We start from the raw sequence: 27,624 nt of genomic DNA, 5'->3' as shown, positions 1-27,624 counted from the left end.
GCAATCAGCATTATTCACAGCGACTAGACAAATTAGCATTTCTGACATGACTATGATCAATAGCTGTGTGTAATAAACATGATTTAAAGAAAAGGAAGTGTTCTCCTCACAGCTTTCAGATCCACTGGTGAACAGTGTCTCCTTCTGACACTGCCTCCCTCATCTATAACATTTACATTACTTGTTTGGCAACTCTACATGCTGGTGGCTTTGTTGTAAAGAAGGGAAACAAAGGAAATGAAGAGACATTTTAAAAGGACAGATCTTAGCAGATGTGATTACAGAGAAGCTAAGGCACTCAGTGTATGTTCTAACCCTAGGATGATGAAAATATCAGAAACAAGTGCTGCAAACTGTACTAAAAGCCTCTCAGTATTACTTTAGCTAACGTAGTCCCCTAAGCTGTGACCATAGGTTAGATTAGTTTGGCGGTACACAAATTCAAGGTTTCTCCCATTTTCTTTTCTTGGCATGCTATGCTCCATGTAGCTTACCTTCTGTTGGCACTTTGGACAGACCCAAACCCCCTTAGGGGCAGTTTTGAGGGGTGGGTCCAAGCAGTTGAGGTGATATGCTCTGGGACATGTGCCACAGGGCTGCAAGTTAACACCACGCTTGCAAGCAGTGCAGTGTTCATCATGGTGGATCTCATTCTGCAAGAGAAGAAGGATGGCTTGGGTAAAGTCAATCCATTGAGAACTCTCTATACAGCATTCAAAGCCTCTATTGCGGCAGATAGTCTCAATCAAACACAAAATCTAATTGTCAAAAGGACCCTAGCTCCTGTAGAAGACAGAAATAACAGTGTATGATAGGAACAAATACAAGCAAACAAACAGAAGAGCCAGAAGCAAGTTCCATAAATTGAAACAGGTAGAAAAATAAAAACCAACTAAATAAACACAGGAGGGAGTCGACTAATATAGCCAGCTTGTGACCTAGGAATTGTTTCACTTGTTTTTAATAATGTGCCACTGAACACATGTATCACCATGCACAGCTCTATTCTGAAGCATGGGACAAAGTCAACATGTGGATCACTTGTCCTTCAAGTCCAAAGGAGAAGGAAGCAAACAAGAAAAAAGTTTCTGAGGAAAAAGCACAGTTCCATGTTTTCTGCCCACTGCCTCAAAGAGCAGCTAGGAAAACAGTATGCTTGAGTACAACCTTTTGCTATGTACCCTCTTTTGTGAACTCCTCTAGAGGGCTCCTCTGTCCCTCTGTTCTCCCTGGCACTAATGGTTCTCTGTTCAGACTTGCTCTGACAACCTTTCTCCAACAAGACTGATTAGTCCTTTGTCTGAAGCAATACATAAAATGAACCAAGACTCATCAACAAAGTTACAATGTCATGTAGTAAATTGCTATGCTAATCTGGTGGCAACATTAATTACTCTTTGTATAATTAAGTGCATTTTAATAAAGGAGATACTGATTTTGAAACTCTCGTGGCTTGTGAATTGTTATAAAAACGCCTAAATTTTCCTAGTGCTTTTCCAGGAAGAAGAATAATAATTTTGCACCTTTGTTCACTCCAAAAGCACGTTTTCATTTTTAGGGAAATTAATTATAACATTTCATGATAGTTTTAGTCAGGCTTATATCTTGAATTCTAACTCAGTCCTGTCAAAAAATTGCTCTCCAAAATACTAATCTTTAGAAATTACCTGCTCAAAAAGTCTTAATTTTAACCTCAATGTAAAGAGATTTAATCTATACAAACTAGAATGGTTACTCATTTTGCTCAAAATTTTCATTTAAACCACAAATCTGGACTAGCAATTTTTCAATCAGTGGATTCTACAAAGGGATTAAACTCAAGCCTTGCAGATGAAAGCCCAAGAGTTCATCTCTTTGAAATTCTAACTTAGGGGGTCAAAGATTTAGTTAAGTGGGAAATGTTTCACACAAGCAGTATGAAAGGCAAAGAGAATACTGGAATTTTGTACCTTGATAGAGACTACAATAATCAGAAGCAAGCATTGAATTACACAGTGATGACAAAGACACTGGCAATACACGAATTTTGCTACACATACCTTCCAGAATGGATCCTCATTTGCTAGCATACGAAAGAAGGGCAGAGAACAGGTTAGTGGGAAATACATCGCTGCAGTGAATGCTAGTTCTCAGCTATGGGAGTAATTTTAGTCAAGCTGTGACACAGGAGATCAGGACGTTGCCAAAATTAATGCGGGCAGGAAAGAATGCAACAGCAAGCAGTGGAATTAGCATTTGAGATTCAAAACTTTTACATTGCAGGAATCCCATGTCCAAAGGTCTGATGCTAAAATGTCATAGTATGAGAAGCACGCTCTATTTCAAATTTTCAGAAATTTTCATGCGGAGCTCATCTCCACATGCCAGTAGTCAAAATGTCTTTCTTAAGGACTTCAGCCTTCTGGGTGATGAACAGTTTGGCCCTGAACCAGCAAGGCACTTAAGCAGGCGCTTAACTTGAAGTATGAAATTGATGCCACTGATTTACCGTTAAACACATGCTTAAATGTGCAGCTGATTCATGGCCAAAAATGGTCAGCTGATTCATGGCCAAAATGGTCAGCTGCTTGTGGGAGTGAGGTTTATGCTATCATCAACTCTTTATCATCAAACTACTCCCACCCAAAACGCCAAGATTTTCTGACCTTTTGATGAACCAAGACTGTAGTGATTGCATTCACAGCCTGATAAGAACAAGAACCAACAGAGCTCACTGGAAAGCAGGCCAAGCCTTTCATAAAAATGTTTGTGAAATTCATCACGCTTTGGTCCAAAAATAAAAAGCCAGAAAATTTTAACAGCTTTATGGAAACCACACAGTGGGTTGTAATTTTTGATGCTGATTTGTAAGAGGCTGGTGCCCACTGTCCCAGTGACAAACAGCTGACGGAGAGGCCTGTCTTTGGATTAAAGTGGAGACAACCAAACTCATATTTCTGTCCTTCTGCCCTTCCTCACCTCCCTCTCTGATGACAGTGGGAATATAGCTGCCCCAGTGTGATCCCTCAGTGATAGACCAACCTGGGAATTGCTTCCTGCTGTTACACATTCATTTTATACACTGATGTATGCATGCACGTGAAGATGCAGACACATTCGGAACTCACACACATGTAGAAAGAGGAACACAAGAACGAAGGAACAGTTTCACCTAAGTCAGACCAAAGGCTGTAAAGCCCAGGGTCCTTTGCTAACAGCATTCAGTGCTGCCACTCATATGCAGAGTGCAAGAACAGGTCAAGCAGAGTAAATTTTTGTACGCCAGAAGTATCCTTCCAGATGCTAGCAGTTTATGGGCTTCCCTAACCTGGAGTTTGCATCTTCATTTTTATATTTAACAGCCTTAGATAGGTTGTTTTTTTTTTTCTTCCATAAATTTGTCTACTTTTCACAACAATTGTAGCATCCTTTGGCAATGAGTTCCATAAATAATCACAGACTTACAAAGTCTGTAGATGTCACTTCATATACATGAATACACACAGAGATCCACCACGCTATGACACCACAATTACTCAGGGGATATAAATGTTATTCAGATAAACAGAGGCTTGGTAATTGAAGAGTCTTTTCTACAAATGATACATGTCAGGGCATGTGACCTCATTTCAGGTAAGACATTTTCAGACAAATGAATCCTGATTAATTGACATTTGGCTCAAAATTTACAAGAATTGTTCTCTTCTCCATTTCTGGAAATGACAGTTGTTTCCTGTACTTTATAGGGATTTTTTAAGTTTGTTTATTTCTCTTTTCAGCTTACTTTTACTCTAAAGTTTTTAAACATTTTAGAGTATGTCCACTTCTGCCTTCTAGTTGATGAAAAATTAAACTGAATACAATTTTTTTAGAGGAGTGTTTTATAAGAGAAAGGGCAGTCAGCTCTGTACTGAAAGTGTCAACAACATCACTGCAGTGCCAAGCTGTCTGGGACAGCGTCTGTCTTGAGTTCAGAGCTTGCACAGCATCTAGCACAGTGGTGCCTGGTGCACTTAGCTAACAAAACCTCTACAGAGGTGGGGAGTTCTGCTATAAAGAAGTCCAGCTTAAAATTGTCAGAATACACAGAATCGCAGCACAGATTCTAGATGCTGGAAAAAACAAAGATAGAGGACTCGAAGAGGAATTAACAATTAAGGAGGGAGATTGCTGATTTCGAAGCGGCTCTGAGACAGCTGCATCACTGGAGTTCTGTCACTTGCCTACTTCCTTGCAAATAAAATGGGAAACATGTGGCAGAAAGAAGGTCAGAGATATCAAACCCCAACTTAAATGAAATCCACCGAGGGGCTAACAGCACAGCTTGCTAACATTGCCGTTCTCTTGTTTCCCTCATGTGTTTACATGTGGAAAACAAATGCTAGGATAAGACAAACAATAAATTATAACTTTAATTTTGAGGGTAAAACTAAGTCAGGAATAATGTTCTTTCCACTGGGGCTCACACAAGCATAGGCTCCTGCTAAGAGGCATGTCCTCATAGCTGTTTACCGTGTAATAAACTTGCTTGTCCTCTGAGACTCTATGCATTAGAGGCATATGGTAAGTAGGCCAATTGTCTGCATCTATCACATGAAGTTTTGAAAGAAGAGAGAAGCACCGCTGCATTTCAATTGACGATCCTGTGGCACAGGAATTCAAGGCAGGGCCAGAACGGTGACTCTCAAGCACTAAACATGACACTTGACAGGGATATCAAGCAAACACTGAAAAACTTTCAAAACTTCATGTCTTAATTGAAATTACCCCAGTAAATCTTACTAATACTGAAACAATATTTGGCTTAGAAAAAAGCCCATCTTCCCCTACCTCTAATGCACCACAGGAGAGCATAAATTATAAAGGCAACACAAGGACAAGGACATAATCATATTTGTTTACTGGCTTTCTGTCCTCTTCTGAAATGCAACTCAAGCTTCTTGCTTTCTCTTAAAATGGGCCTTATCTGAAGAACTGACCTGTACTCAGTGTTCTCTGTGTTTCATTTCCCACCGCCCAACTCTTTGCCTCCTCCATATGTTGCATGTCTTCCCTGGAATGGGCTTCTTCACATGTGCTAATCATCATCATCCCAAAATGGCCCCTGAGTTGTTCATTCTCAAGGCTTTTACCATGAAATTTTCAGCATCTGAAGTTTTTATAAATACAAGATTGGCAGGCACCTTCAAGGGCACCAAATCTATATCTATGGCTCCAGCTCTTGGAGTCAAAAAAATTGTGTGGTTTTCAGCCATTGTTTTTAAAGCAAAAGGTACGGTCAATTTCTAGCCCTTGAGGATGGACATCAGTTTCTTAATGCTGATGAAAAAAGGCAAATGAAAAGCCTAGAATAGTAATTATTTTTTAAATCCCAATTTTTCAATATATATTTTTAAGCACTTGGGGTTGGCAACACTGTATTTTTCAATCAGTCCTCTCTCACTGCATGGTGCTTACAATCCTAGAGACTGTGTTTTCCACTGATTGCAGTGACTTTGGATCTGTTTCTACACAGTTAGCCTTTAGCCTTATTCTTCAATTGTTTTTGCAGGAAAACCATCTATTTTCACTGCACACTAAAAAGTGCAGGGACCTTACACAAAGTAATGCCCTGTCGTACCCTAGCAGTAATTCATATGAAATCGTACTAATAAATATTTAACATGTCATTAGAATAGTAGTATGTTCATTTAAAAATATGCTTACCTCGTGTTGAAAGGAACAAGGGGTTATTCAAATAATTTGATGCAAGGCGTTTCCGCTACAAGGGAAAAGAAACCAACCACAGTGTCATTGAAAAGTGCTCTGGTTGTCTCTTGCTGTTTCGTAACACCACCAGCTATCCAGAAGCTGGTTCTGTGACTTACAATATTCATTGCTAACCCCTAAGACAGTCATACAAACAGTTGCATTATTTATCTTTCTAACAATTTCTTCATAGAGCAGTTGGATGCGCATTAGATTTTATTAAAAAGAGAGAAATGCAAATCGCAAATGTTATTGATTGGGTTGCAGGATATGTTGCAGAGGTCAGTAAGAGCAAGGCAACCGCAACAATAACTCCAAGCCTAGCAGATAAGCAATGTCCATAAGGGAAAAACTGTGTAAGAAATTGTTCCTGTGAGATGACATCTTTATTTGCATATATGGAAATAGTGATGGACTTCCCACCTGCAGAAAAACACCACTACCTTCTGTGATGCTTGCCTACAGTTTGTAGCAACATTTCATCTGCAAGAAATGTATTAGGGCCTAAGCAAAGTATTTCTCTTTCAGAAGTTAATGTATATGACCTGTAGGAGCTGGCAGCGATTTCAGTCTGCTGAGGTCACCAAAGGTTTTCAAACTTACAAACACAAACCACTGGAAACCTGACTGAGACATTTAACGAATTTAATGCAGCCCATCGCCAGCTTGTCAGATGGGAAAAGCTGTTGGTCAATAGCAAGCCAGGCTTCATTAACAGTCTATATAACCCTAATTGTTTCCCTGAGCCATCCAATACTTGTACAGCGGGACTGGAAACAGTAACATTTTCCTCCATTAGATGTTGTTAAGACTCTGCTTGGAGGAAAATTAGAGGGGTTTTGCTAATAAATGATTTATTCTGTGGTGAGTAACCTGTTCTCTTATACATGGGTGCCTTGCCAGTCTGTTAATGAATTTTGAGTAGATGTTTCTTCCTTCAAAAAATACCCAGCCTGAAACTTAACCCTTTCCTATGGGGAAAAAAAAAAAAAAGGAAAAAACCCAAGAAAAAAAACTACTGAGAGTGGGAGAAAATAGAATGATATCTGTTTTTTTTCTGTTTAAATAAAAAAAGCTTTGAAAAGAAAAAGCACAACATTCAAGTGAAGACATAAGACCATGATCACATTTTTGTAATCAAGGAAGTTAGCATCACCACTACAGATGCTGAGCCCCTGCCGTTTTGAGGGGCGTTGGCAAATAAAAAGTCTAATTTATATGCAATTTCAATTTAAACAATCATGAATTAAAGATCATTCAGTAGACTAACTGTAAATTAATGTGCACCAAAATGCCTGAAATGCCACAAAATACCTCAACTCACTGATTAGCAAATCAATCTGAGCAGCTAATTGATCAGAGAAAAGCCATCTGCCTCCATTTTACTTGAACGGCATTCCCCATGGTCAGTACTTAATGACAACTCCTAATGAGGACACAGCTGATCAGCCACAGGACTCTTTCACAGACATTTCTTTCTCCATGCCATCTTTCACTTCAGGATATGCTTTTGAGAATAGACATAATGAGAAGTATGAACTAGGGGTGCAGCAGACCTCCTCCATCCCCGCTCCAAGATAATCGAGTTTCTCACAAACACCGATCAGACTGCAGCCATAAGACTCTGTGCCAAGTACTTTAATTAACTCATCAGGACAAAAAGGTCTAAGAGAAGACACTATAAGTGTAATGCTAGCAAGGCTAAGGTTTCTACTGTGTTAAATACTGGACGTATGGCCATCAGTGTTTGTTCTGAAGAGGTCGCTATAGAAAAGTTGAGAAATTCTGAAGAATTCAAGTGCCCAGAACTGCTCTGGAGTATAAAAATCTGCCATACTTCCAAAAGAAGAAAAATCAAGGCACTGAGTAGCTTGACTACAGTGGTGGGTTTCTTCTTAGCCTCATCTGTCTGCTACCAACAAACACAGAAATCTGAAATGTTGGCATACCAAAAATTCTTCATCGCTTGTACCTAAATAAAGAAAAATCACTTTCTTTAGGCTTAAAGAACTCAGAACACAGAGAAATCTTGCTTAAATGGAGAGCTGACTGCAAAACAGTCGCATTCCTGTAGGAAGTTCAAATAGTAACCTCAAACTGTGGTGAAATTTTAATAAGCTGAATAAATGCATTTATGTCAGTTCAGAAACAAGAAAAAAAATTCAGAAAAAGTTAGGTCTATTTGTATGCCACTTTTACACCAGCTTTGCCATCCAATATGGTGTAGGACCAAATTTTGCTACGACTATAAATGTAACAGCGTAAGTGTAACAGACAACAGAGATTATCCAGAGCATTTTATTTTTAATTATGCATTATTATATTTGTTATGCAGGCTTCCACACCCCCTGCGGAGCACACTGATTCTTAAATCAACACATCCCTTTTATGAATGTCACTAATAAAAAAAGCAAAGTTCTCCATTTATTATTTGGCACATAGGAAAAGAGAAATAGCAATGCAAGTTTGAACATAATGCAGCACTTCTGTTCTTCAGTTCTGACCTAAAGGGACTGTCTGTGTGGGGAATTAATTAGGTCCCACATTAATTTAGTCCTTTTGGCCTTTATTAAAACTAAGATGAATTCTAGTTTGAAGCAAGTGATGTTGTGGGGTGAAAACCTGTTGCTTAGCTACTGAGATGAGATCTTTTCTTTTCCACATCAATATCTCTTTACAAGTAAATGTGTGGTTCTGCATTCATATATACTTTTGTAATAAGCAGCACTTAAACCTTTTATTGACATGAAATAGAACTGTGGTAAAAAAAGTGAATGATAAAGTACCTCTGTTTCCAAGAGTCCACTGTAGGCTGGATTTGCTGTGCTTCTTCTCTTTCTTTCCTGACGCTTGCTCTGGATTTCTGTAACCATGGAAAGTAACATGACTTGTGCGTTTCTCATTCATCAGGGAAAAACATAGATCTAACTTGTTAAGCAAGATGCTCTTACCCTCAACCCTTTGGGCTTTGTGTTCAGTTTCAGTTTCTAAAGTATAATTGGGTTGCATCAGCATTGATATTTGCTGCAGTTCAAGGTTTGACATTAATAAGCTTTTCCTTGCAAGATTCAGAACACAGGCTTTTTTTTTTTTCTTCCTCCAAGGTGGACTTCTGCTGCCCTACAAGATTTTTATTATGATTCCTTCAGATACATATTCAGCAAGCATCAACAGAGAGCTTTCAAAATGCTATCAATGTCTGCTATTAACAAAAACGAAGCATTTAAAGCAGTTAAGCCTTGTGATTCGTATCAGATGAAAGCATAGAGATCCTTTAAGATTTAATTTACATTATTTTTCCTCTGCAGAGGTTAGAAAAAACACAGTAGGCATGGCTAGATTCAGTTCTAACTAGGGCGTGATGATTTATCCATCCGAAAATACACAACTTCACAATCCTGAGCATGCAAAATGTTGTGATGAGCCACACATGTAGTTGTGTCACTGAAAACAGCAGCACAAAGATAGGCTCATCGAACTGCAGAACTGCTCAGAAAAGGGTGAAACACAAGAGAACTCCCTTCTGGTAAATGGTAACACCTATTCAAGACAGTACTTGCTGAGGAATGCATTTAGCAACAATTAGCCATGTGCGTACTTCTGTAAACACACACAGAAAGAGTGAGCGGATTCCTCGACCACTGAAATCTGCAGGTTTAACGCTACTTTTATCTGAGCTAGGATTTCATTTCCATCATATGGAAGTTCTTTTTCCAGCTCTTGACGTCAGTTCAGAATGGTGAGACTATTACAAGCATGTATTTTAGAGCCTACTTCTTATTTTGATAATAAAGTAAGAGCAGACATACTTTAGCAAGGAGCATCCATCCTTTAGCATCCAGCATCTGTCCCATGACATGCAGTGTGCACAGCTGGACCAATGCGCTATTCCAAAATGTTTCCTACGTGAATATTGTAAGGCAAAGTTTAGACTCTGCACTGAGATGCCACAGAGGGATTTTATTAGTCGAGATGCCCCCGCGACGGCGATGCCTCTGTTCTGTCTTGCTCTAAGTAAATCTCTCTGAATGAGAGGAACTGGCTTTTCAGCCCAAAGAACCAGGAGCATGCCCAATAGAAACTCAGGATACCATCTGGTTCTGCAGAAGGTCTGGCATCTTTCATCAATGTCTGAGCTGAAGAGGCCTATCTCAGAACACCTCAGCACCAGAAAATGGCCTTCAGGATATTGAGCACTATCTCCCACTTGCAATCCAACAGTAAGACACGGTCCAGCTTTCAGGTTGTTTACGATACATGGGGATTGGATTCATAGCACATAGTTCCAGTTTCCAGGCACCCTTTCCAAATGTTGATCACTTCCCCACAGAATAAAAGGGGCCAAGTACCACTTCAGGTGTTGTTTCAGTAAATGCTATTAGTATTGTCAGTCATGTCTTGGACACGGTATCCCTAGACATGAGGCCAACACTTTGCACGGATTTTGTACTGTCCTGAGTTCCAAGATATTGATTTGAAACTTCTCATTCACAAAAGACTATTGGCTAAGCCGCCACTCTTGGAGTGATGGATATATCAGAAGGAACCTGGATAGACAAGAAAAACTGAAGAGCAACTACTTGCATATTCTGGCTTAGTTTTCCCACTGGCACAGGAACATGCCACCTCTCACGCTCCAAAGGTGTCTTTTAGGGCAATTTAAAGAATACAGGCAGGTCTGTATCCACAGTCTGACATGAGCTAGACATATGCTGCCATGTGACTCGGGGAGCTATACAGAATCTCACTACCAAGAAATGTGTGATCCAAGGCTGCATCAAGACATGTGATAAACACCATGGCTGCAACCACTGCCAGCATCTTGTTAACATCCTCAGTGCTACACAGACTCCAAACAGGAGGATCTCGTATGGGTTACAGTTCTGTCCCACTGTGAAAGTATTTCCTACGAAACGCTCATCTAGCTATGCTGAAATCTCAGTCCTGAAGCTTCCAGACCCTTTGGCATCCTCTAAAGGGAATGGGGCCTCAGCAGCAGAGTAAGTGCTAGACAAGGATCCAGTAGCCTGCCACAGAGCCACCAGAAAAGAGAGAGTTGTTCTTGATGTCAGCATCGGTTCTTGTAAGGGGAATGCTCTCAAGGCCAAAAGGTGACAGAGAAGTAACAACAGAGGAACCATGTGGCTTAATGGTGGCAAAGAAATGGAGGAAGTGGCCCTCCACTGACTCTTTACTTTGGTCTCAACAGTGTGAGCTGGAGCCATGGATCTTGCAGCCAGGCTCAGTAACCCACGCCACGTGGTCAGTGAATCCAGGGCTTGCAGCATCTCGTCACCCTTGTGGCAGCACAGGGAAAAAGCTGGAGTTAGGGCAGCCCAGGCTTAGTCTTTCAGAAGTGGCCACAAGGATACAAGCTCGTGGCTTTTCACTGGTCCAGAAAAAGAAACAAAGAATTAGACACAGCAGAGCTTTCTGTGTCCATAACTGAGCCAAGTGCCTTCACAAGAGGACTGTGATGGATCTGTAGCTCTCTGCCCTTTTGGGTTGCACGCATAAGAGAGAATTTCTTTGATACATGCTCTCACCAAGGCAATTAGAAGTATTTGGTGGAGTGAATCACACATGTGGTAGATACCTGGAATGCAGCTTTGGAAGAGGCATCCCTATGGTACAGAGATAAAAGATGGCTGGGGGGAAAAGTAACAGCAGTGGGAATAGATGAAAATAAAGAGAGAGAGAGGGAGTAATGAACTGAAATTGCTCTAGATGTACTCCACCCTATGCAGCCATCAGGGAGGGAGAGCACAATGTCAGCACTTGACTTATGGAAACTGTGAACAAAAAATATCCGTGCCTGTGATATAAGGAGTTTATACATCTAAGAGTGTATCTGTCAATAATCACACCGTGATAGAACAAAAGCATACACTGGTATACTATTTTTTGTTACTTGTTACTTCTGCTAAAAAGTATTGTGTATGTTTCAAAACAGGGCTTAATAAAGTAAAAATAAATACTTTGTTTTAACTGATTAAAACATTCCAGTAACTTAGACAGAAATATTTCAGGGTTTTTATTTATTTTCGCTACAGTAAAACAAGATGCGCATTTTCAGAATGACCTGAACTAAAGAATTCTTTTAAAGTTTTGCTTTCTATGTACTTTCTTTTTTGGTTTGGGTTTTTTTTTGTTTTTTTTTGTTTTTTTTTTACACAATGGTAATGCTAAAAGGTGTTCTAATAGCTTAGGGAAAGAGATTTAATATGTTACAACCATGCACTGCATCGCAGAATTGGGCTATCTTATTCCTTAGTTTATTAATTTAAAATATATAACCCAAACAGAAAAAAACCCCACCTAACCTGTAATACATTTGACAGAGACAAATAAATTTGAAGACAGTATTATGTTGGAGGTAGAGCTTCAACGAACTGCTGCCTTCATCAATAAACACTCTGTATAGTCATTTATGAGGCCCGTAATGACAATTTATCTTCAGGGAAAGCCATACCTTGCAAAATGTCAGTCAGTGGAAGCAGCTTTGTTAATTTACTGGTAAAGGCCTCAAAAGATCCCTCACACTGCAGAATAGAGCTCTTTTCCCAGTAAGGGGAAAGATGCTCCTCTGGACGTTAGGTGGAAAGGCTGCTAGGCTGGTAGAGAAATCCATATAGGAGTGAATTATAAAATGAAGAAAAGCACTAACACTGTGAATTAATGATACTGAGTGAATAAGCTTTTAATGACCCAATCTTGATACAGTTTAATTCCAAAAATGTGAAATTGAGAAATACATTAGAAGTACTAAAATAAACTGAGCTGTGTAATGACCACTGCTTCCTGATAAATAGCAATGGCTGATAACCGTAAATATGACATAGCACTAAAATAACAACCTTTAGCATGTGAAAGCTATAAGGGTATTTTTGACAGTTATAATCACCAATACTCATGAAGAAATACCCTTTCTATAGTAAATAGCTCTTGGTGGGAGCCATTTATTTAAAGCTAGTAGGAATATAAAAAGTGAATTTGTCTGAAAGAATTGATTCTGCAGGATAAGTATTGTAGCAGTTAGGTTCAAAATGTGTGTCTCTGCACTTACTGTAGAACAAACAGAGCAGAGCAGTACTTGGCATTTTGAACATAAGCATTAAATCCACACAAACAATTTATTAGTTCCAATAAAATCAAAGAGTAAAGAATTATTCAAAATTAAGTTCTCTCTGTTGTAAGCATAATTTGCACTTCAGCATAATTGTAAATGTTGTCCTATTTTCCTTAGACGCAGAAAACAACATCGAGTCATCATTCGCACTTTTTGGATTATAAATCTTCTCCCAAAATTGCTGTGGCTTTTTAATTTCCATTTCAATCCATTACCATTAAGGGATTAAAAAGACTGATGGCTTAAAGTTTCTTCAAACTGCTTTCAAATTCTCAGTCACTGGGACATTAAATAATTTTCTAAAATGCAGATTTGAAGAGGAAAGACACTGAAAAAAGGCAACGAGAGCTACAGAAAACTTCTTGCATATATTGAGGAGACCTTACAATTAAGACACTATTTTCTCTCTAATTCACAATCTCTCTTAAAACCAAGGAACAGAAGCACAGGGAATCTTACTAAAAAGAAAACAAGCTGCAAAATGGTAGATACCTCTTGAGTCAGAAAGGTATCTAAGCATGTGCTTAACTCTAAAGCACATAAAACTTAAACTCAGTGCACTGGAAATTCCTAAGTATTTTGCTGATGATGGTCAATGGGAAACGTGGTAACTGTCAATTATCATTAACATTTTTTGTGATCAAGAATCATTGTCAGCTGACACAGATACCAGATTTTTCTCCTTATACCAGTGGAACCACACCAACTTGTATTAGCTGAGCACGTAACTAAAATACAACAATAGACTTTTTCTTTAAAATGGCTGTATCACCTCTGTCCATTCTGCCAAGAAACCCCCAACTCACCTCACACCACTGGCAGATTTGCTGAACAAATTTGCTCATCTCTGTTTTCAGAAAGATAAAGCTGACGTAAAGAAAGGTACAAATCTGCTAACTCTTGCAAGGTATTTTTGGAAGGTTGGAAAAGTGGAAGTTTGGAAGGTTCACACTAGGTGATACTGCATTTAGTTTATGTGCCGTATTTGTCTGAACTCATATTCAGAAGCCTAGGAAGCCATGCTAGCAACTCTCATACAAAAGCAGGATCGGACTGGAAGTTTGTTTATTTTTTTGGCTACATGGAGGGAAATGGAGGGAAGGAAATCTTTGTAGTAGTTTTCTATTTTGCTTAAAAACTTATAAAACAAATCCCAGATTTTCACCACCATTTTACGCATGATTCTGTGGAACTCTAGAGATGACAGATGGTTAACTTAAAAAATGAAAGTCCATCTCACATGGGAAAAGAGGAGGGGGCACGCTTGCTACGGGAAATCTGGGTAAACATCTTTGAACCTCGTGGATTCTTCAACCAGATCAGTGCTGGTCAGAGCCTTTTCAAGCTTTTTGCTTCACTACCATCCTTCAGTTGTTAACATCCTTTAAAGGACCACGATGACTAAATGAGCCCAAACACGAGCTTATGCCAAGCCTGCTGGTGCTGGCTGCAGAGCCAGTTCTCATGCCCCTTGACCTGTGCAATGGGATGGGAGGCAGAGCGAGGTAAGGTCACCCATTATTTTGAGGCTGAAAAGCACAATTGTGCATAGATAACATTTCACCTGACTTTTCACTGCCCTTTGGAGGACAGAGTCTCCAATTCCTCTTGGCTGCACAGCCGCCAAGATAAAAAATTTCACTCAAAAACTGAACCGTAAAACAACGTACGCCATCTTACCTTCCAAATGTTCTGTTGTAACCAGTCCTAGTGCTACCATGAAGGCAATTTTCTAAGGAAAAAAATAAACAGGGTCAGATTTTCTACTGTAACAATCACAGTAGAAGTAAGTAAATAAACAAACCCAGCACTGACAGAATTCAACCAGTTCAATTTAATATTGCTAGCTGCTTTGTTACTCCACTCTTTAGAGAAGTAATTGTGTATTATTAGTAGTATCTGGACATAGCACTGCTTTTATTGGATATGCACAAGCTGTATGAAGTAAAACAAGATATGATACACTTCCACTGAACTTTACAACACTAAACAAGACATATGAAGCACATTGAAAGTCCCCTTCCCCCCAAAAAAAATTGCAGAAATTTCTCTTTCCAAGTTACAGAAAATATATCATGGTCATGAATTATGAAGAGGTACACTGATCCAATATTTTCCCTCAATGGGAATTTGAACAAACGTCTCCCACTGACACAGGTGAACATATTTTGCAGTGAGGAATCTGATCTAAAATATTACTTAGAACTCTTGTACACTATACAGGCACAAAACACATCTTCATACTAACAAATTTTCAAAACATGCCGATGCAGTAATAGGGCAAGTACTAGATCAGATTCTAAATTTTCTGTCAGTGATTTTTCATTGGGAAATTTTTCTTTGTGGAAAAAGTTTTGCTGAAGCTTTTATTCCATCTTTTTGATGGAAAACTGAAATTCTGCTCTGTTTTTCAAAGCCTAAACTAAACTGAACTCCTTGGTTTTGGGTCACACCTGTGGCACTGTGGGGCCTCGGGGATCCATTCCTCTTTCCGCTGTGCTGAACAATCTTGTCAGATCATGTTACTCAAGTGTAATTTTCACAAGGTGCAATTCCACAGAAGAGACAATCTGACTATGAAACCCAAGCTATCAGGAAATTCAAGCAAGCAGAGCCCACAATCCAATTCTGCTAAAGCATCCAAAGACCATAGGAAGATGCAATTATCATACTCACCCAAAATAAAATGTGTAGGTTTAGGTCAAACTAAAATACAGTGTTTAAGAGGCAGCAGGTCAAAACATTCTGTTTCAATCAAAGAAGTGTCAGGAGAACACGTTTCAACACTTCCAAGTCAAAATTAGTTTGACCTTTTTGTTTTGTGAAAAGCCTTTTCATTGTGAAGTTTTGTGAAAAAAATGTTCATTGCAGTTCAGAATAAAGACAACTAGTACATCACCAGAACACCATTTCCTTTGCAATTCTCACACAGTGAAATTGTGAAAGCAAGCACATCCTCATTTTGTAGATTAAAACATCTAGCTACGGGGTGGGTGCTTCAAAACCTGAGGGTCAGGATTCGACACCTATATCCATATTACACATGCAAAAATACCTCTGTCAATCAGGTGAACTAACAACATCATAAGACAGGAATATTTTCTTTCCTCAATCTCCTAGTATGTAATTCTCCCTGTTCGTTAAAAAATGATGATGTCAAATCTCATCACTGGCAATTTAGATACATTCATGCTATATTTCTGCCTTCCATAACTGTGATAATGACAAGCACATGTGTTCATTTGCATGTCAGACCTTGATTTCAATAACATTCACTTCTTACATGTCTAAAACACCAGCTAGACACAGTGGGGGTTCCACACCTGAAGAGAAAGATGAATATTTGATATGAGATCCACTGTGCAGATCTGAGAGGAAAATTAGTCAATTGAGTAGAATTACAAGCTTCACCTCACCCCCACCAAAAAGTAACTTTGTGGCAGGATACATCTCGGCACTCTGAGCAGAATTAATAACAACAATTAGGTACAGAAACAGAAAGCTGGAACGGTTAACATACGATGGTATGTTCCCAATGGAGCGCAGCACGCCTATATGACCTGAAGATTAAACTGTAGGGGGACCATATATTTTCTGACAGCTAAACTAAAATGACTTGAGTACTGGAACGTTCGCTAAACAATTTCTTCTTTTCATACTAAAATTATTTTAATACTATCTAATTAAATGTAATAACAGCATACTTGCTTTAAGTATGAAAAGCCTTCATAAATGGACTTGATAATTATTTCACTATTAAATACAAGAAGAGTTAGCTTTCATAGGTATTTGAAAGATGGTTTCTTTTTTAAAAATCCCAGTAGAAGCTGTATTCTTTTTAATACACATATTGTATTAACAGCATATTTGTTTTTATGGGTTTTGCTATTTCACATTTATGTAGCTCATTGTATTCAACTCAAAATACTACCTCCACTGCAATGCTTTTCTTTCAAGTACCACTGAGTATATCGTTTCTTCTCTGTGCAGGAATCCACAAAACTGAGGCTTCCGTTTCTCCAGATTTTCAATCCAGGCCTAATACTAGCTTTTGATTTACAATTGCAACATGTCTCTCTTGTCCTTCTTAGATGGAAATAAAAACACTGTTAGCCAAGTAACCTGCATTTATGGCAGTAATTTTTCTTTTAAATTAAATTCTGCTAGAATATCCTAGAAAATGTTGCTATAATTGTAAAATTTTACTACTATAAAATTTTAAAAAAGCAAAAACTTTTGGGCGGAATTCTGTTTCTTTCTGTGCTGAATTCAGGGTCTTTTAAGAAAAAAAAAACCCAAAGCCAACCAACCAAAAAAACCCCAACCCCCCCAGGCACTCGCTCCCGAAAGGAGCAGCTCCCTTGTGTAATTACTTCATTTCTTTGCAGAAGTCATTCTTGTGGGAGAAGGCCCATCACTAGATGGGCAGTTATTGGCCTCCATCCCCAACAGAGCCCTGCTGATGGCAGGGAGCAAGTGACCCACTCCGCCACACCCTCCTCAGCCCCAGGGGGACTGAACCCTCATGGCTCATATCCCAGGAGAGGGCTCTGACCACTGGACTTGGGCACCCTGTGTGGCTGAGACCCTTCACCCTGCTTCTGGGAAAGCCACTCCACAGCCACGCTTCCAGGCATCCTGGCTGCAAGACAGCAGATGGAAGGAGGTTTGCTTTTGTCTAAAGACGTGCTTGGGAAAGGAGAAATCTTCAGCTTATGTAAAAGGCTTACGTATTGCAGAGGCTGTGTCCAGGATTGGCTTCATGGCTTCCCAGCAGAATGACAGAGCCAGGAACAAAAGACAGTAATTATTTTCAGTCTTTTCTGTTCGTTCAGGTACACTCAGTAACTGCAGATGGGATTCCTGGCTACTGGTAAGTCTGGTGACTTCTGGTTTGTTTGTTTTAAATTTTCAGTTTAATTAGTTAAATCCCAGTCTGCCACAACCAACACTTATGTAGAGCCATATTGGAGTTCCTGCCTCAGTTTTGTGCTTTGAAGACAAATAAAGGTGTGGAGAGAAGTGCCTAGAGTTCTTATTTTCTTTTTAAAAATATCATAATATCTTTGTTACTCTTTGCCTTAAATTTAATCATCTCTTTAAAAGCCATGAGTGCTTTTAGAAATGCGCAGTACATCTTTTCATGAAGCAAAACAAAGATTTTTACAAAACCATTTCATTTTGTAATTACATGTCCTATTTATGTCATTACATGTATTTACACTAATTATGCTGTTAGTTCTAATTACCCTAATTACATAAATACATGATAATCAACTAAAGTTTACTTTCAAAGAACAAAAGAAATTAACTCTAGACCTACATATTTACGGCCATGAAACATATCTATGAAAAGAAAAGAATTGTCATACTTAAGGACACTGCTTCAGCATCCTACCCAGAAAATTGTGCTTGCCGAGACCTCCAGTATACACGGTAGGAACAATGTTCTTGGTTACAAAAAAAGTAGTCAGCATATTCTAGTTAGCAATTCAATGAAAAGCTCATTAAATTTATGAATGCTATACCAAAAAGTGTGCCTAGTCCCACAGCCTCTTCCTGCATCTCTCTGGAAGATTTTTGCTCAATATTCTTTCCATGGGGATAAGTTATAAAGAAAAACAGACATTTTTTTCTAGTATTCTGTTTTTAAGCAGGATCTACTAGCCTCTCTGCCCTTTAGGTGCTACACAATAAATAATCTTCCAGAAATACCTCACTAGACAAAACAGGACCCTACAGTCCCACCACTCAGTGGCAATGAAGATTCACATGAGGGTCAGATTTTAAACTTGGGGGGTTTTCTAAGTGTACTGCTGCAGGGCTTCTGTATAAAGCTGTGATATTTTAGGCTAAAAGCCACTATTTATCCTTAACACTGTTTTAACCATATGAACCTCTTAAAACGGTAAAATGACCACCCACATGCCTCAAGTCACATTATAAATTTATATTGTCATAATCCTCTTAAACCTACAGCTCCAAGGATGCTTTTGTGCTACACATTTATTAGACTAGTAAGGTTAAGATTTCACATGAGCTGAGCATTTCTACAATGGAAGTAGATTCAGTTTGTATAACTTCTCAAATTGCCTCAAAAGTACACACAATCTAATGCGAATACATCTAGTGAAAAACCAAAATGCCCGTTAAAGAGATAATCCATTTCTACAAGGATTTTTGATTTATATTTTTAGTTTACATTGCAAATGTAGTTCATGAGAGAGATTTAATCTTACAACCTGCTTCCTACTCTCTTACTCAATTTAAAGGATTTTAATGTATTTCAGACCAGAAAGAATCTGTGTACATGTGGGAAGACATATACACAGCAAATGCAAGAAACTGTATTGTTAAATACAATCTAAAAATTGCAAGATTCATTGCAGAGAAGATGGAAAAGATCAGCTTACAAAAGAAATGTTAATTCAACCTCATACGCAGCCTGTAAACTCAATGTTATATGTTTGATAACATAAAAGAAAGTATCTTAAGCTTGTATACACCTTTCACAAGAAACAGAGCTATACCCATGCAAGATGCCCAGGTTATTATTAGACCTATAATTCTTATATTTTGTGACACTGGAAGGTTTTTTACCCACTACTGGTCTTCCAGGCAGGAGGAGAGGAAGCTGCATCCTGTAGTCTGAGGGGAACAAAGAGAGACTTCAGGGCCTTGGGACAATTACTGAAAGAGTCTGGTGAGCAAGTTATTTTCTCTTCCCTCCTTCCAGTTGCAGGTGATGATATGGGAAGCAACAGAAGGATCCAGTCCATAAATACCTGGCTCCGAGACTGGTGCTACAGGCGGGGGTTTAGGTTCTTTGACAATGGCTGGTTTTATAAGACACCAGGCCTGACGGTAATACGTGGGAAGGGCTTATCTTGTAGAGCGAAAAGGGGTCTAGGGCAACAACTAGCAGGGCTCATACACAGAGCTTTAAACTAGATTCGAAGGGGGATGGGGTTGTAGCTGGGTTTGCACTGGTGGGGCAGCGTTCTAGCATTATTAAAGACCAGAAGGCCTCCCATCCCCCTAGGGTGAAATCAGTGTGCTCCCTCAAATGCCTGTATATCAATACATGCAGCATGAGGAATAAACAGGAGGAGTTAGAAATCTGTGTGTGGTCAAGGGATTATGATCTGGTAGCAATTACAGAGACATGGCGGGACAGCTCACATGACTGGAATGTGGTCATGGATGACTATGTCCTTTTCAGGGAAGACAGGCCAACAAGACGAGGAGGTGGAGTTGCTCTTTACGTGAGAGAGCAACTAGAATGTATCGAGTTCTGGCCAGGGGTGGATGAGGAGCAGGTTGAGAGTTTGTGGGTGAGAACTAAGGGGCAGGCTAGCATGGGAGATACTGTTGTGGGTGTCTATTACAGGCCACCTGATCAGGATGAGGAAGCTGTTGAGGCCTTCTACAGGCAGCTCGCAATCACGGACCCTGTTAATTACCCAGATATTTCCTGGAAGGCCTACACAGCCAGCCATTCACAGTCCAGGAGGTTCCTCCAGTGCATCAATGATAACTTCTTGATGCAAATGGTGGATGAGCCAACTAGGAGAGGAGCACTGCTAGATCTTATACTCACTAACAAGCAGGGTCTGGTTGAAGCGGTGAAGGTTGAGGGCAGCCTTGGCTGCAGTGACCATGAGATGGTGGAGTTGAGGATCTTGTGCAGTAGGAACAGAATACCAAGCAGGATCACAACCCTGGACTCCAGCAGGGCCAACTTTGGCCTTTGCAAGCAACTGCTAGCAGAAATCCCATGGAACAGGGTACTAGAATGTAAAAGGGCCCAAGAGTTGGTTTATATTCAAGGACCACTTTTTCCAAGCTCAAGATCAGAGCATCCCAGCAGGTAAGAAATCAAGAAAGGGAGCCAGGAGACCTGTATGGTTAAACAGGGAAGTGATGGGCAAACTTAAGTGAAAGAAGAGAGTCTATAGATCTTGGTAGGAGGGGATGGCCACTTGGGAGGACTATAAGACTGTTGTCAGAGGATGTAGGTAGGCAACTAGGAAAGCTAAGGCTTCCTTGGAGTTAAGCCTTGCAAGGGAGGTCAAGGACAACAGAAATGGCTTCTTCAAATACACTGCAGACAAAACTAACACTAGAGGCAATGCAGGCCCACTGCTGAATGAGGCAGGTGCCCTGGTGACAGAGGATACAATGAAGGTGGAGCTACTGAATGCCTTCTTTGCCTCTGTTAATACTGCTAGACTGTCCTCAGGAGCCCCAGACCCCTGAGGCCCCAGAGGAAGTCAGGATAAAGGAGAAATTTGACTTGGTTGATGAGGACTGGGTTAGGGATCAATTAAGCAATCTGGACATACACAAATCCATGGGCCTTGATGGGATGCACCTGCAGGTGCTGAGGGAGCTGGCGGAAGTCATTGCTAAAGCAGTCTCCGTCATCTTTGGTAAGTTGTGGGGAACAGGAGAGGTGCCTGAGGACTGGAGGAAAGCAAATGTCTCTCCAGCCTTTAAAAAGGGCAAGAAGGAGGACCCAAGTAAGTACAGACTGGTCAGCCTCACCTCCATCCCTGGAAAAGTGATGGAACAACTTATCCTCGGTGCTGTCTCTAGGTGTATCAAGGATAAGAGGGTCATTAGGAGCAGTCAACACGGCTTTACCAAGGGGAAGTCATGTTTGACCAACCTGATAGCCTTTTATGAAGACATAACCAGGTGGATAGATGATGGTCATGCAGTGGATGTGGTTTATCTTGATTTCAGTAAAGCATTCGACACCATCTCCCACAGCATCCTCGCAGCTAAACTGAGGAAGTGTGGTCTGGACGATTGGGTAGTGAGGTGGATTGTGAATTGGTTGAAGGAAAGAAGCCAGAGAGTTGTGGTCAATGGGAGAGAGTCTAGTTGGAGGCCTGTATCTAGTGGAGTTGCTCAGTGGTTGGTACTGGGACCGATACTATTCAATGTATTCACTAATGACCTGGACGAGGGAACAGAGTGCACTGTCAGCGAGTTTGCTGATGACACAAAACTGGGAGGAGTGGCTGACACAGCAGAAGGCTGTGCTGCCATTCAGAGAGACCTCAACAGACTGGAGAGTTGGGCGGGGAGAAATTTAATGAACTACAACGAGGGCAAGTGTAGAGTCTTGCATCTGGGAAAGAACAACCCCATGTACCAGTATAGGTTGAGGACTGAGCTGTTGGAGAGTAGCGTAGGGGAAAGGGACCTGGGGGTCCAGGTGGACAGCAGGATCACCACGAGCCAGCAATGTGCCCTCGTGGCCAAGAAGGCCAGTGGTGTCCTGGGGTGTATCAGAAGGGGTGTGGTCAGTAGGTCGAGAGAGGTTCTCCTCCCCCTTTACTCTGCCCTGGTGAGACGACATCTGGAATCATGTGTCCAGTTCTGGGCCCCTCAGTTCAAGAAGGACAGGGAACTGCTTGAAAGAGTCCAGCGCAGAGCCACAAAGGTGATTAAGGGGGTGCAACATCTCCCTTATGAGGAAAGGCTGAGGGAGCTGGGTCTCTTTAGCTTGCGGAAGAGGAGACTGAGGGGTGACCTCACTAACGTTTATAAATACATAAAGGGCAAGTGTCGGGAGGATGGAGCCGGGCTCTTGGTGATGGCCAATGACAGGACAAGGGGCAGCGGGTGCAAGCTGGAGCACAGGAGGTTCCACACTAACATAATGAAAAACTTTTTCACTGTGAGGGTGACAGAGCACTGGAACAGGCTGCCCAGAGAGGCTGTGGAGTCTCCTTCTCTGGAGACATTCAAAACCTGCCTGGACGTGTTCCTGTATGATCTAGGTGGTCCTGCTCCGGCAAGGGGGTTGGACTAGATGATCTTTCGAGGTCCCTTCCAACCCCTAATGTTCTGTGATTCTGTGAATGACGGAAACCAAATTTGTCAGAGTACCTCACTGGAGGGGAAATCACCCCGATCGCAGTGATTGGGTAAAGGGATGAGCAGCTGGCAGAACCATAAGCACAAATGCAGTAATTACATATGCATACAGAAAAATGTTTAGAATTGCCTCCCATAACTTAACCATACCATAGCTCACTTATTAAAAAAACCAAACCAAACCATACCAAAACAAAACAAAACAAAACAAAAAAAAAAAAAAAAAGAAAAGAAAAAAAAGATCACCTCTGGATTTTCCTCCTTTTTCTTTTTGGTAGCAGGGGGTCCCTGAGCTGACTCTTCAGGAGGTTTCTTTGTTTCCACTTTACTTTCTGTCTGGGTTTGGACTTGAGGCTGAATAATGATAACCTAAAAGACAATGTACAAATAAAAGAAGAGAATTCACTATGTGAAACTGGATTTTTCTGCCTGAAACCTCTGATTCTTCTTTGAAGGGTTACTTGATACCCCTACAGACAACAAATGCAAGTCACAAGCCAAAAATATAAAAAACTGGATACCTACATTAGGCTTCTAAATCCATACTTAAGTTTCTAAAAATTAATTTTTATTGGTGCATTATAAACCTACTGCAACCTAAGGGAGTCACTTGATCAGTGCCTCTGAAAATTAGGACACTTTCTATTTAGAGGACTTCTGAAGCTGACTCAGCAGCTTAGCTTTAGCACTCATGTTGTTAGTGATTTTAAGGTCTTTCCTGTGATTTTATTCTGCATACAGGTAGAAAAGACAGAATTACTACACATTCAAAACCACAGTCTGATCTCAGTCATGCCAGTGTTATTTCAGAGCAAGTACCTGCGGATGGGATGGAAGACACTCCTCAGTACTACTCATGTAACCGAGATCAGAGTTCAGTCCTCAGCATTTATGTGTTATAAGCAGATGATGTCCAGTTTTGCATAAACAATATAAACTATGTGTTTTAAATTAAAATGAATTCTGGTTTGGAACCTATAGGAACTACTACACAGTTCTCTTATACATGCATGTATGTTAGTATATACAGCTGCTTGTATTTGAATTACCGCATGAAGATTTACACAGTACAGATAACATTATCTCAGAAATTAAAAGGAATGACAGACAATTTCTGACCACAGAACCACACATGTGACTTTATACCCATAATCAAAGCTTCACGAAGGACTATGGAAGACCTTCCTGAGCTCACCTTCTTGATGAAGGTTGTTGGATTCGAACGCTGGGCCTTTTCCATCTATTTCATTGCTAACTTTCAATCAATGTTGTTTAATTGTTAGATACTTTATCTCAACTCAGTCACTCTAGAAGATTCAAGAGCATAAAAAGGGATGGTTTTCTTAAACAGCAGACAGTTTAAGTACGAGAAAAATAAATTTTGCTACAGAAGTGGGGAAGAGATGCCTGCTTTTGTTTACCTCAAAAGCCACCCTACATCCTGTATTCTTTTTTAGCACTGTATGAAAACCTGTGCTGCTGCAGGATCCCAGTAGCAAACTTACAGTTAATGTCTGCTGAGTACATTGGCAGCCTTTATTGAATCTGTTTCTGGTAGAAGAGTGGTGAAGTTCTTGCATTTCAAAGCTGAAAAGCAGTACAAAGAGGAAACAAGTAATTCATAGCTTGATTTTTTTTCCTACTGATTCATCTGCTGATCAGTTTTGAAACCCTGAGCTCTCATTCCATTTGGTCTTTCCCTGAAAATGTAGAAGGGAATGCCTGATTACTTGATATACTCCCCTGGGGTTACTCGATAAAACTAGTATCGCTGTATAATTGAAGAGGGAGCCCACAGGATATTTGAGCCTGCACAGAATTCAGCGATATTATTAGTGAGGATTGGTTTAAGGAAATGGAAGATCATATGGTCCCATTAATGTCAAGCTACATAATGATGCATTTTGTTCACACTAAAGAATATGCTTGTACACAGATAAATGTCTACTAGTGTCCAGGTGTCCCCTTAAGAATTTTCCCATTGCTTTCTGATTATTTTCTTCAAAAGAAACCACTGACACCACTCTGCAGAGGGCTGTGCACTCCCAGGGGAACAGTCTGCTTACATCTGCAATGTAATTCCTGTGTTTGATAACCAAAAAAATAATGCCGTGAAAGGCAGAACTTACCTTGCTGTCAGCACTAATGAGGAGTGGTTGCACTTTAATGCTATCATTGACCACAGAGACAGTCGCGCTGGTGCTGATAGGAGTTGCATTGTTGGGGGAGGTGGAAATGATGGCGTACGCCACACCTGCACTGCTCAGAGGTGACGAAATAGCTGTAGACTCGGTGACACTTTGTGACTGGCTGTTAGGCGTCTGTACATGGCTGACGGTATTGTTGGCAGTTGGGAGGGCAGGGCTGGGGTTTTTGATGCTGACTACAGTTGCCTTCTGGAAGGTAGGAGGCTGCTTGGAAGGTTGGTCTCTGCACGGGGAGATAGGGAGGCTGTCTGGAATCAGAGTCTTTGGCCTAACCTACAAATAGAGAGTTAGATATTAGTAGGCACAGCCTCACACTGTAATGAACAAACACTGCATACATGCACTCTCCCAGTAGAATCTCTAATTGCATTAACCATGGAACAGAAGCATCTAGAAAAACATAATGTGGCAACTCGAAGTAGCCATCCATTCATTTACTTGTAGATATATTCCCAGCGCTCCTTAGTTGGGTCATTTTGGAATCCTTAACTCATTGCAATGCTGAACAAGAAGGGAGAAAAAAGTAATTCCTCACTTTTATTAGCCATACAAATGCTATTCAGGTCATATCCAGTTCTCTGTAGAATGTTTAAGTCAAAGCCTTTGGAAAGAATGGAAACCCCAGACACAATGATTTCCTGTGCTGAAGGACACAACATTCTTGCTATGAACTAAGGAATAGGAACCAAATCATTAAGGGAGTTGTGGGAAAGCACTTACAGGAACAGTAAGTGTATGCATTTATACTTGTGGATCAGTGAATGAAGATCCTCACATTTTTAAGATACGCCATGTCTAAAGGAGAGGAGATCAATCACATAATCAGCTCAACAAAAAAAAAAAAAAAAAAAAAAAAAAAAAAGAGAGGGAAAGAAAAGAAGCGCACAACCATTGAACTTCGTATTTTGTCGCTGTAAGTGAAAAGCTAGTTTGCAGCTGCAGTTGGATGCAGAGGGAATTTCCATGGATGGAGAGGGAAATGGTTTGCCAAGATTTGCAAAGGCTGCAGCTTTACCCAGAGCCATGAATGATAGCTGCAAACAATTGTTTTCAGCTAATGTGATGTGTTTCCAGTGGCGTAATTAACGTCACCCTGTCAACACAGCTCTGCCTTAACAACACGTTAAGTACAGTTCCAGGATTGAAAATAAATAATTTAAACTGCTTCACATGAAGTTAACTTCACTCCCAGCTTATTCGTTAACACGGCCAGATAAAACAGTCGGTTCCCTCTGTGCTTATTTAGTCCTGTCACTTCTCGCACCTTCCATACTGTGAAACAAAATGACAAGTTGTAACAGACAGACACGGGAAACAGCTGCCTGTGTCACTGCACTGTAGTCTACAGGAGCCCTTCCAATGATGCTGACTTCTATCTTGAGCCTAAGTAAGCAATTTAATGAAAACACCGGGATTTACTGATGTGCAGAAAAATCATCTCTCAAGGCTGACCTCATCCTCTATTGCATCAAGGAGGAGCCGTACCCATTTGTCCCCACACTGAATATTAAGCGCAGCAACACAAGTGTCGTGAGCTCTTTGTGTTTTGATAACTCGGCCCTCGATTGCCGATAGGATCCTAACACCTACGACCAGCGCAAATGTGTATTAGAGGCACAGTCCTGCTCGGGAGTGTCTCAACTGTCAGTAACCAAGGGAGATGGAAAGAGAGCCAAAGAAGAGCAAAGAGAAGGGTTTGCCCGAGGTCCTGCAGCAGACTCGTGACAAAGCCAGGAAGCTGCCGTGTTCAGCTCACAACTTTGGGGTAACGCTGGAAGGCCTCATAGGCCCACCGTGAAATGATGCAAAGCTATGCTAAACTGTTATTAACCATATATAAGATACAGTGACAGTAACTGAAAGGGTTTTTACTCTTTTTCATCTATTCAATCACTTTATGTAATGATTATTCTTAAATATTTAGTTAAGATACCAAATACCCTGGCCAAGTTTTTTAAGAGAGGAGTCTATAATTAGCTTCATAGCTATAATTAGTTATTGGTCCTATTTTCAAAAGCAGTGCACAGAGGATTGGTTTAAGCCTATCTTGGCCCAGGCACTCTGCAAAACTAAGGCTTCTAACATGAACAACAGCTCAATGCAATAGGAGGCACGATACTTACAGCAACGTGTTCATGTCTGTATCAGAGTCAGTTATACAAGTAGGTCTTGTAATATCTACTTTTATATTTCCCTAATAACATCCTTTCCTTCCTAACTTATATAAGTCTCTCATATGTAAGCCTTCAACAAATTGCTCATGCTTATGTTCTCAGAGACACATTCACAGAAATAGTATCATTATTCAGAAAAGAAAGTCTGAGAAGCTTGGCAAAATACAGTTAAAATGTATTACCATGGTTAAAAAAATCCAAATTTATTTCTTAGCTGTTTGGCTAACATCTAAATTTTACCACCTCTCCTTAAAACAAAATAATTTTCTTTTAAATTAATATAACATCTGTTACCAACAGAAATACTGTAAACACACAGATAAGCACATATATATATATATATATATATATACACACACAGAGAAAGAGAGAGAGAGAGAATAAGGTGTAGCTCAGATCAAAGATTCAATAGAACAGTCACTGAGATCTTTAGAAAAAATCAAGTCTGACAAAAAATCAACTCAGGAGTTTTTCTAGCCAAAAACTGTCATGTAGT

At 40.2% G+C, this 27,624-nt stretch overlaps 1 protein-coding gene across 2 annotated transcripts in view; it reads right to left on the bottom strand.

Moving 5' to 3' along the window:
* Positions 1-27,624, bottom strand: part of PHF21B (PHD finger protein 21B) — a 169,550-nt gene that overhangs the window by 4,672 nt on the left and 137,254 nt on the right. For both annotated transcript variants that reach the window (XM_086466169.1, XM_086466178.1), the window contains 7 exons: positions 24,877-25,227; positions 22,994-23,116; positions 14,537-14,588; positions 8,514-8,590; positions 5,686-5,740; positions 2,040-2,062; positions 495-653 (listed from right to left, as the gene is read on the bottom strand). In XM_086466169.1, the coding sequence (XP_086322295.1) occupies positions 495-653; positions 2,040-2,062; positions 5,686-5,740; positions 8,514-8,590; positions 14,537-14,588; positions 22,994-23,116; positions 24,877-25,227 (840 nt within the window). The remainder of the gene's footprint in view (positions 1-494; positions 654-2,039; positions 2,063-5,685; positions 5,741-8,513; positions 8,591-14,536; positions 14,589-22,993; positions 23,117-24,876; positions 25,228-27,624) is intronic.

This window comes from Leptosomus discolor, chromosome 1 (assembly GCF_034619465.1).
Source record: "Leptosomus discolor isolate bLepDis1 chromosome 1, bLepDis1.hap2, whole genome shotgun sequence".
Taxonomy (NCBI): Eukaryota; Metazoa; Chordata; class Aves; order Leptosomiformes; family Leptosomidae; genus Leptosomus; species Leptosomus discolor.
This window is presented reverse-complemented; position numbering and strand designations above follow the sequence as displayed.